Source organism: Rissa tridactyla, chromosome 2 (genome assembly GCF_028500815.1).
Source record: "Rissa tridactyla isolate bRisTri1 chromosome 2, bRisTri1.patW.cur.20221130, whole genome shotgun sequence".
In the NCBI taxonomy this organism is placed as follows: Eukaryota; Metazoa; Chordata; class Aves; order Charadriiformes; family Laridae; genus Rissa; species Rissa tridactyla.
Window position 1 is genome coordinate 1,239,873 of NC_071467.1, and position 10,766 is coordinate 1,250,638.

The window sequence follows — 10,766 nt, forward strand, 5'->3', positions numbered from 1 at the left end:
GTTCAACAAGGCTGAGTGCTGGGTCCTGCACTTGGGTTACAACAATTCCTTGCAACGCTAGCGCTTATCAAGCACTGGAAGAGGCTGGCCAGGGAAATGGTTGACTCACCATCACTGGAGGTCTGTAGAAGACAGTAGGCTTGGCACTTAGGGACACTTTAGTGGTAGACTTGGTAGGGTTAGATGAAGGGTGGGATTCAATGATCTCAAGGGTCTTTCCAAACCCCAGTGATTCTATGAGTTTATGAAGGCCATGGACATAGCGGAGCAAGTCAAGTGCACAGCCACAAAGGCGCTGAAGGGACTGGAGCACCTTTCCTCCGAGGAGAAGCTGAGCGAGCTGGGAGGTTTATCAACCAGGCAGCAAGGACCTGAAGGGGAGGTGTCATCGATGTCTCTGAATCCTGAATGGCAGGTATGGGAGATGAACTCCAACTGGCAAGTAGGACCACACAGCCACTCGCTCATTTCCACCACGGTGGCATAGGGAAGCGAAACAGAAGAGGAAAAGAGAGAAAATGTGTGCGTTGAGATAAAGAGAGTTATAAGTAAAGGAAAAGCTGTGCACGCAAACAAAGCAAACCAAGGAATTGCTTCACCACCTCCCATGGGCAGGCAGGAGTTCAGCTGTCTGCAGGAAAGCAGGACTCCGTCACGCGTGATGTTTCCTTGGGAAGACAAACGTCATAACTCCCAAAGTGCCCCCTCCTCCTTTCTTCTTCCCCCAACATTATGAATTCAGCATAACGACAATACGGCATTCACTCTCCCTTTGGTGAGTTCTGGTCAACTGTCCCGGCCGTGTCTCCTCCCAGCATTTTGTGCACTCCGAGCATACTTGCTGGTGGGGCGGTGTGAGGAGCAGAAAAGGCCTTGAGTGCTTAGTGAGAACTGAAAACAGTAGTGGGCTGTCAACAGCATTCTCATCCCAAATGCAAAACAGAGCACTCTACCAGCTACTAGGGAGAAAGTCAACTCTATCCCAGGTGAACCGATGAGAAGAGGGAATGAGGACAGGGGAGTGAGACTCTTCTCAGGGTGCCCATGGCCAGGGCAAGTGTGAACGGAGAAAGATGAAAAGACATGCCATTTCTTTGGAAGAGAAGGCAGGGCTTTTTCAGTGTGCAGGTGGTTAAGAAGGGGAACCATTTCTTCAGAGGAGTGTTGGAGACTCCATCCTTGGAGATACTGAACACCTGACTGGACATGGTGCTGAACAAGGTGCTCCAGCTGAGCCCGTGTGGGCAGACTGGGTGGAAGTAGATGATGTCCAGATCCTCGTGCAAAGATTCAGTTTGTTGTGATTCTACCTGTTGTGGTGGCCAGGGGGTCGTATTGGGGAAGAGAGTTGGTGAAGTGTGTGCTGCCATGGGGAGCTTGTGCCAGAAGGTTGGTTCGAAGTGCAGAGGGGGAAAAGAATTTTGGGGCAGGAGTTAGCAGGGCTCTTTGACCGGTCTTTAAACTAGATAGGAGGGGGGAAGGGGAGATAACTGGGCCTGTCAAGATTAAACCTGAGGAAAGCATGCCATGGTTTGAAGGAGACCACATTAGTGAGGACTCCCACTCTGACATTTCATCAGAGAACGGTGATAGACGTTTAGAAATTACTGCTAGAGAACATTGGGAAAACCCTTTCCTAGAAGGGGAAAAGGGTACTAGGCTAAGAGTTAACAAAGCTCATGGACAGAGCTTTAAGCCAAAAGTTAAGGGGAAAGGGGATAAAACCAGGCCTGCTGGTAATGAACCTGAGTGTCAAGGGCCAAAGATGGGGGTGAAATCAGTAGCCCAGGTCAAGTGCATCTACGCTAATGCACGTAGCATGGGCAACAAACAGGATGAGCTATATGCCATTGTGCAGCAGGACAACTGCGACATAGTCACCATCACGGAAACGTGGTGGGATGATGGTCATGACTGGAATGCTGCAATGAGTGGCTATAAGCTCTTCAGAAGGAATAGGCAAGGAAGGAGGGGGGGTGTGTGTGGCTCTGTACATTAGGGAGTTGTTTGACTCTATAGAGATAGACTCCAGTGATGAAGAAGTTGAGTGTTTATGGGTAAGGGTGAAAGGGAAGGCTAACAAAGGTGATTTTGTGCTGGGAGTCTGCTATAGACCACCCAACCAGGATGAGCAGGTTGATGAGGTATTCTATAAGCGGCTGGCTGCAGTCTCGCAAACGCCAGCCCTTGTTCTAGTTGGGGACTTCAACTTACCAGACATCTGCTGGAAATATAACACAGCAGAGAGCAGGCAGGCTAGGAGGTTCCTCGAGTGTATGGAGGATAACTTCCTGACACAAATGGTAGGTGAGCCTACCAGGGGAGGTGCCTTGCTAGACCTACTGTTCACAAACAAAGAAGGGCTAGTGGGGGACGTGGAGGTCGGAGGCCGTCTTGGGCTTAGTGACCATGAAATGGTTAAGTTTTCCATCCATAGTGAGGTAAGGAAGGGGGTTAACAAAACCTCCATCTTGGACTTCCGGTGGGCAGACTTTAGCCTGTTCAGAACCCTGGTTGGGAGAGTCCCGTGGGAGGTAGTCCTGAGAGACAAAGGAGCCCAGGAAGGCTGGACGCTCTTTAAGAGGGAAATCCTAAAGGCCCAGGAGCAGGCTGTCCCCATGAGGCGCACAATTAAAGGGCGGGGAAAATGGCCGGCCTGGATGAACAAAGAGCTCTTGATGGGACTTAAGGAAAAAAGGAAGGTTTATCAGCTTTGGAAGAGGGGACAGGCAACTCAGGAGGAGTACAGAGATCGTGTTAGGTCATACAGAGAAAAAATCAGGAAGGCAAAAGCCCAGCTGGAACTCAACCTGGCAATTAACATAAGGGACAACAAAAAAAGTTTCTATAAATACATCAACAAAAAGAGAGTGACAGAGAATGTCCATCCCTTACTGGATGCGGGGGGAAACCTTGCAACCAAGGACGAGGAGAAGGCTGAGCTACTTAATGCCTTCTTTGCCTCTGTCTTTAATAGTCAGACCAGCTACCCCCAGGGTGTTCAGCTTCTTGGGCTGGAAGATAAGAACGGAGAACAGGACAACTCCCCTGTAATCCAGGAGGAAGTAGTTAATGATTTGCTTATGCACCTGGACACGCATAAGTCTATGGGGCCGGACGGGATTCACCCAAAAGTTCTCAGGGAGCTGGCAGGAGAGCTCACCAAGCCTCTCTCCATTATCTATTGCCAATCCCGGTCAACAGGAGAGGTGCCGGATGACTGGAGGGTGGCCAACGTGACGCCCATCTACAAGAAGGGCCGGAAGGAGGATCCCGGAAACTACAGGCCTGTCAGCCTGACCTCGGTACCGGGAAAGATCATGGAGAGGATCATCCTGAGTGAGCTCTCAAGGCAAGTGCAGGGCAGCCAAGGGATCAGGGCCAGCCAGCATGGGTTTAGGAAAGGGAGGTCCTGCCTGACCAACTTGATCTCTTTCTATGACCATGTGACCCGCTTTCTCGATGAGGGCAAGGCTGTGGATGTTGTCTACCTGGACTTTGGTAAGGCCTTCGACACCGTCCCCCACGGCATTCTCCTGGAGAAACTGGAGAATCATGGCATAGACAAGTGTACCCTCCGCTGGATAAAAAACTGGCTGGATGGCCGTGCCCAGAGAGTTGTGATTAATGGAGCAAAATCTGGTTGGCGGCCGGTCATCAGTGGTGTCCCTCAGGGCTCAGTCTTGGGGCCAGTCTTGTTCAATATCTTTATTGATGATCTAGACAAGGGGATTGAATGCACCCTCAGTAAGTTTGCGGATGACACCAAACTAGGTGGGAGTGTTGATCTGCTTGAGGGTCGGAAGGCTTTACAGAGGGATCTAGACAGGTTGGATCAATGGGCCAAGGCCAATGGGATGAGGTTTAAGAAGGCCAGGTGCCGGGTCCTGCATTTTGGTCACAACAACCCCGGGCAACGCTACAGGCTTGGGGAAGAGTGGCTGGAAAGCTGCCCGGCAGAAAAGGACCTGGGAGTGTTAGTGGACAGCCGGCTTAACATGAGCCAGCAGTGTGCCCAGGTGGCCAAGAGGGCCAATGGCATCCTGGCTTGTATCAGGAATAGCGTGGCCAGCAGGAGTAGGGAAGTCATCGTGCCTCTGTACTCGGCACTGGTGAGGCCTCACCTCGAGTACTGTGTTCAGTTTTGGGCCCCTCACTACAGGAAAGACATTGAAGTGCTGGAGTGCGTCCAGAGGAGAGTCACCAAGCTGGTGAGGGGTCTGGAGAACAAGTCCTACGAGGAGAGGCTGAGGGAGCTGGGCATGTTTAGTTTGGAGAAGAGGAGGCTGAGGGGAGACCTCATTGCCCTCTACAGCTACCTGAAAGGAAACTGCAGAGAGGCAGGGGTTGGCCTCTTCTCCCAAGGGAATAGCGACAGGACCAGAGGAAATGGTATGAAGCTGCGGCAAGGGAGATTTAGATTAGATATTAGGAAGAATGACTTTACTGAAAGAGTGGTCAGGCACTGGAACAGCCTGCCCAGGGAGGTGGTGGAGTCACCATCCCTGGAGGTATTTAAGAAATGTGTAGACATGGCTCTTCAGGGCATGCTCTAGTGCCCAAGATTATTGTTTGTGGTGGGGTGTTGTGTGTGGGGTTGTGGGTGTGGAGTTTAGTAGGTGGGTGCTTTTTTTTTTTTTTTTTTTTTTTTTTTATGGTTGGACTCGATGATCTCAGAGGTCCCTTCCAACCAGTAAGATTCTGTGATTCTGTGATTATTATGTGCAAGCCTTTGTTTGGGCAAGTGAAGGGCTTGTGTAAGGTTCTGGGAGCTCCCCCGTGCTGCCCTGTGCTGTTGTTTTTGGCTGGGGCCATAGTTCCTACGAGAGGTCTTCTAGCTCTTTTCCACCCACCCCAATGGTCTCTGTAGCCCTGGCCTTGTGTTGGGTGAGGTTGGAAGAGCCTTGTGAGAAGAAAGGAAGTGGAGGCGTTTGAGGCTGAGATGCAAGAGAACTTTATTGAGGGAAAGGATTGCAAAGGCAGAGGTGCTAAGGGGAAGGGAGATGGTCTGAGGTATTAGTAGGGCAACCATCAACCAAAGTCCCCTGCACGAGAGAGATCAGCTACGAAGGGTGGTGGCGGTGGCCCTTAGCAGGGGTAGCATCCTCTTCTGCCACCGTAGCAGCCAAGGCCTCCCAAGCCATAGCCGTAGCCGAAGCCGAAGCCGCCGGAGGAGATGGGCACTCCCTGGGCGCTGAGTTCATTGCCCACGGCAGCGGATGCGGAGGATCCGACAAAGGTGCTCTGGGGGAAGGAGGTGAGAATGGGTCCTGGCAGGGTGACCTGCACGGTGGAAGGCTGGATGACGACGCGGGAGGCCTCGCACTGCCTGACGCAGGGCTCGTTGCAGCTGTTAGCCAGCGGGGTGGGTCCGCAGGGGAGGCAGAGGTCGTTGCAGGCCATGTGTGTGGTGTGGAGTTTCCCTGGAAGAGAGGGTGTTGAGAAAGGTGAGGGTCATGGGGGTGTGAGGGTCGGTGTTGGAGGAGGGCGAGGGAGTGTGGAGGGCTGTTGTGGTGCTGTGGGGAGCGTGGCAGTGTGGAGGCGTGAGGGCTGTTGAGGCTGTGGGGAGAGCGTGGTGGAGGAGAGGGGCCAGGTGGTTGAGAAGAAGGAGGGTCATGGGATTGAGACTCACCTTGTTGAGGGTGGAGGAGAAGGCGTGAGGAGAAGTGTGTGAGGGAGAGAGGCGCTGGGCCGGCTTTTATGCTGGTCATGGAGGGGCGGGACAGGCTTGGCGCCTGACTGTGTTTTTCAGCAATGAGTCATTCCGTGCTGCAGCCACTCAAGGAATGATGTGCGTTGCGTTTTCCTTACCATAACAGCCCCTTTTCATCTTCTCCTCATGTCCATCTCACCCTGGTGGCAGCTTTTAAGTTAGAGTAAGTAGTTTGAAGGATGTGCATGCATGCAGCGTTTCAGGGTATTCAGGAGACATGGCCAAAGCATACCAGAGGTGGTGTGTCATAAGTGAGGTCATTTTGTGTCAGTTGTGTGGTGTGGTTTGCGGGTGCGTTGTGAAGAGGGGGCCCCATTTCCTCACAGCCCTGGCAGGCCGGCCTGGGCTTTGGAGGGGTGCCAGGCATTCGGCGCTGCCCCAAGGTCAGTGAAGACGGAGTGGGAGGAGGTGCTCCAGGCACTGGAGCAGAGATTTCCCTGCATCTCGTTTTGAAGACCATGGTCAAGCATGTTGTAGATATGCAGCCCATGGTGGTCCACAGCGGAGCAGATATCTACCTACAGCCTGTGGAGGAACCCCTGTCGAAGCAGGTGGATTCCCAAAGGAGGCTTTGATCCCATGGAGAGAAACCAATGCTGGAGCAGGTCTTTTGGCAATAAACTCGTTAAAGTTCTGCATCCCAGCATGAGATGCCTCCACTTCCTTTCTTTTCCCAAGGCTCTTCCAACCTCGTGCAACACATAGCCAGGGCTCAGGAGGCAACTGGGGTGAGTGCGAAAAGGGCTACAGGACCCCTCTTAGGAAGTATGTCCCCAACAACAGCAGCACAGGGCAGCACAGGGGGGCTTCCAGAACCTGACACAAGCCCTCCACTTGACCAAACAAAGCCTTTGCAATACTAAGGCACTTTGAACCACCATTCTGACAAAGGCTCCCCATGGCAGCACACACTTCACTAACTCTCTCCCCCAGCACCACCCCTTGGCCAGCACAGCAGGCAGAATCACAGCAAACAGAATCATCGACTGCATAAGGAACCTCTGGACATCATCTACTTCAACCCAAACTTCTCAAAGGGGTCGCCTCCAGCAGGCTCTACAGGACCACGTCCAGTCAGGTTTTCACAATCTCCAAGGATGGAGACTCCAACACCTCCCAGTGCAATCTTTTTCCCACTGCTTGACCAGCCTCATGCTGAAAAAGGCTTGCCTCCTCTTCCAAGGAAATGGCACAACTTTTCATCTTTCTCCATTAACACATTCCCTGGCCGTGGGTGCCCATGGGAAGAGTCTGACTCCCTTGCATTTGGGTTGAGAATGCTGTTGACAGCCCATTAGAGGTTTTGGTTGTTGTAAGTACTCAAGGCTTTTTCTGCTCCTCATACCGCCCAACCAGCAAGTAGGCTGGCAGTGCACAAGAACTTTGGAGGTGACATGGCCGATACAGCTGACCCCAGCTGACCAAAGGGATGGTCCATGCCATATGACATCGTGCTCAGTATAAAATGCTGGGGAAGAAGAAAGAACAGGTGGACGTTTGGTGTTATGAGGTTTCTATTCCCAAGAAAACAGGACGCCTCATGAAGCCTTGCTTTTCTGGACCCCGATCCGAGCCATAAGCCGGCAGTTTCTCCAGCAGAATGCTGTGGGAAATGGCATGAAAGACTTTTCTAAAGCCCAGGTTACCAACATCCACGGCCTTTCCCTCATGCTTTGTAAAACGCCTTTGTACCAAGCCCTCAAACAAGAGAAGCACTAAGACACCCACAGAACAGATGCAGGGAGAAAGGCCAGGCCTAAAGACAGGCTGAGCGAGCTGGCAGCAGCGCAGGGAGGGAGCGAATACGATGGAAGGGGCAGCACCTCACGCCTGCAACACCATCAAAGTTTCAACCACCCTGGCAGGGCTGCAAGAAAATGAGGCCCTCTCTTCACAAAGCAACCACAAACCACACCACAGGACTGCCATGGGATGACCTCACTGAAGACACCCCACCTCTCTATGCTTTGGTGGCGTCTGCTGAATTCCGTGGCACAGCATCCATCCAAACCCTCCCAACTACCTACACTCACTCAGAAGCTGCTGCCAGGGCCAAATGGAGACGACCTCAAGAGGATGACATGAAAAGGGACTGTTGTGGGAAGGAAGACACACCCCATGTCATTACTTGAGTGCCTGTAGCATGCAAGAGCTGCTTGGTGAAAAAAAAGTCATGCGCGAAGCCTGTCCCGCCCCTCCAGGACCAACATAAAAGCCGGCCCAGTGCCTCTCTCCCTCACACACTTCTCCTCACGCCTTCTCCTCCACCCTCAATAAGGTGAGCCTCAACCCCCTGACCCCCCTTCTCCTCACCCACCTGGCCCCTCTCCTCCACCATGCTGTGCCGACAGCCTCAGCAGCCCTCACGCCTCCTTACTGCCACGCTCCCCACAGCCCCACAACAGCCCTCCACACTCCCTCGTCCTCTTCCAACACTGACCCTCACATGCCCATGACCCTCACCTTTCTCCACACCCTCTCTTCCAGGCACCCTCCACACCACACACATGGCCTGCAACGACCTCTGCGGCCCCTGCGGACCCACCCCGCTGGCTAACAGCTGCAACGAGCCCTGCGTCAGGCAGTGTGAGACCTCCCGCGTCGTCATCCAGCCTCCCACTGTGGTGGTCACCCTGCCAGGACCCATCCTCACCTCCTTCCCCCAGAGCACCGCCGTCGGATCCTCTGCATCCGCTGCCGTGGGCAATGAACTCAGCGCCCAGGGAGTGCCCATCTCCTCCGGCGGCTTCGGCTTCGGCCTCGGCTACGGCTATGGCTTGGGAGGCCTGGGCTGCTACGGTGGCAGAAGAGGCTGCTACCCCTGCTAAGGGTCCTCACCACCACCCCTGACAACAACCACCCACACCATGGAAGCCACGGCATGGATTGAGGAGGCAGCTCAGGGCTGTTCTGGCACATGGCTTCACCATCCACAGCTCCTCCTCTCAAGGCACCCAGCAAGGAAGCAGGGAAGGGGACAGCCCAGACTGTCCGCAACCATGGCCCATGTACCTCCTCCTCTTCTCCCACTTCCTTCTTTCCATCGCCCCTTCTGCTACGTTCACGACTCTCCGCTTCAAGCACTTGCTGAAGAGGTAAATACCACACGGGACCTCCAGGGTGCCACTACTACTGCAGGCCAGGAAGGCCTCGATGCTCTGGCAAGACCTAGCTCACACAGGGGACCTTGGATGATGGTCACCCTACCTGCAACTCAGACGGTCTCTCTCTCTGACTTAGTGCTTCTACCTTTGAGCTTCTTTCTTCCCTCAATAAAGTTCTTCTGCATCCCAGCCTAAGACGCCTCCTCTTCCTTTCTTCTCACAAGGTTCTTTCAACCTCACCCAACACGAAGCCAGGGCTACAGTGCCCATCGGGGTGGGTGCAAGAGGGCCACAGGACCGGTCTTAGGAACTATGGCCCCAGCAACAGCAACAGCACAACAGAGGGGGCTTCCAGAACCTCACACAAGCCCTTCACTTAACAAAAGAAAGCCTTGGGCAACCTCACGCACTTCTACTCATGCCTCCAATGAAAGCTCCTCATGGCAGCACGCACTTCACCAGCTCTCTTCCCCAGCATGACCCTCTGGCCAACACAGCAGGCAGAGTCACAGAAAACAGAATCCTTGACTGCACAAGGAACCTCTGGAGATAACCTCATTACACCCGACCTTCTCAAACGTGGTCAGATTGAGCACGCTGTTCAGCACCAGATCCAGTCAGCTTTTCAGTTTCTACATGATGGAGACTCCAACACCTCTCTGCGCAACCGCTTCCACTCTTGGACCACCCTCCCACAGAAAAAGCCTTGCCTTCTCTTCCAAGGAAATGGCACGTCTTTTCAGCTTTCTCCATTCACCCTTGCCCTGTCTGACTCCCCTCTCCTCATTCCCTCCTGACATGGCTGCAGCTGGGATAGAGTTGACTTGCTCAGCAGCTGGTAGAGTGCTAGGTTTTGTGTTTGCGATGAGAATGGCGTTGAGAGCCCACTAATGGTTTTTGGTTGTTGCTAAGCACTCAAGGCCTTTTCTGCTCTTCACACCACCCTGCCACCAAGTAGGCTGGGCGTACAGAGAAAGCTGGGAGGTGAGGCGGCCGGTACAGCTGACCCCAGCTGACCAAAGGCATAGTCCATGCCACATGAGAGCACAGTGAGGGAAGAAAGAAGCGGGGAATGTTCAGAGTTATGGCATTTGTCTTCCAAGTAACCGTTATGTCTCATGGAGCCCTTCTTTCCTGGAGACGGCTGAACGCCTGCCTGCCTTGGGAAGTAGTGAAGGAACTCCTTCTTTTGCTTTGCTTGCTTGTGCATCTTTTGCTTTACTTATTAAACTGACATCTCAACGCACAAATTTTTTCACTTTTCCTCTTCGGATTCTCTTTCCCAGCCTGTTGTAGTGGGGAGTGAGCGAGTGGCTGCATGGTTCAGATTGCTGGCTGGCGTGAAACCAAGACACCTCCCATCCGGGATTTAGAGACATTGATGACATCTCCCCTACGCGGCCTTTTCTCCTGGCTGAAGAAACTCCCAGCTCTCTCAGCTTCTCCTCAAGGGAAGGATGCTCCAGTCCCTTCAGCGTCTTGGTGGCCCTGCACTCCACTTGCTCCACCACGTCCATGGCCTTCAAAAACTCACAGAATCACTGAGGTTGGGAAAGACACTTAAGATCACTGATTCCATCCCTTAACCTAACACTACCAAGTGCCCCACTAAAGCAAATCCCTTGGGGCCAAGTCTACTGTCTTCTAGATACCTCCAGGGCTGGTGACTCAACCGCTTCCCTGGGAAGCCTATTCCAGTGCTCGACAACCATTTCACTGAAGACATTTTTCAAAAAAGAGCCAACCCAAATTTCCCCTCATGCAACTTGAGGCCATTTTCTCTCGTCCTGAAACTCGTTACCTGTAAAAGAGTCCAATACCCACCTGGCTACAAACTCCCTTCAGGTAGTTGTAGAGAGCAATAAGGTCTGCCGTCAGCTTTCTTTTGCTCCAGGGTAAGCAAACCCTCTTCCCTCACCCACTCCTCGTAAGACTTGTGCTCCAGGGCC

At 53.1% G+C, this 10,766-nt stretch overlaps 1 protein-coding gene across 1 annotated transcript; it reads left to right on the forward strand.

Annotated features, from left to right (window-relative positions):
• The first annotated feature begins 253 nt into the window (after window positions 1–253).
• LOC128906321 (feather keratin-like) lies at window positions 254–8,541 on the forward strand. The gene is made up of 2 exons (XM_054193407.1): window positions 254–415; window positions 8,230–8,541. The coding sequence occupies exons 1-2, from the start codon at window positions 254–256 to the stop codon at window positions 8,539–8,541; spliced, it is 474 nt and encodes a 157-aa protein (XP_054049382.1).
• Window positions 8,542–10,766: the final 2,225 nt, after the last annotated feature.

Bases quoted from the DNA above. Each gene is read 5' to 3' on its own strand.
- LOC128906321 (XM_054193407.1), top strand. From the start codon at position 254: ATGGACATAGCGGAGCAAGTCAAGTGCACAGCCACAAAGGCGCTGAAG. The intron at 416-8,229 runs GTATGGGAGATG...CACATGGCCTGC, and splicing joins CTCTGAATCCTGAATGGCAG to AACGACCTCTGCGGCCCCTG.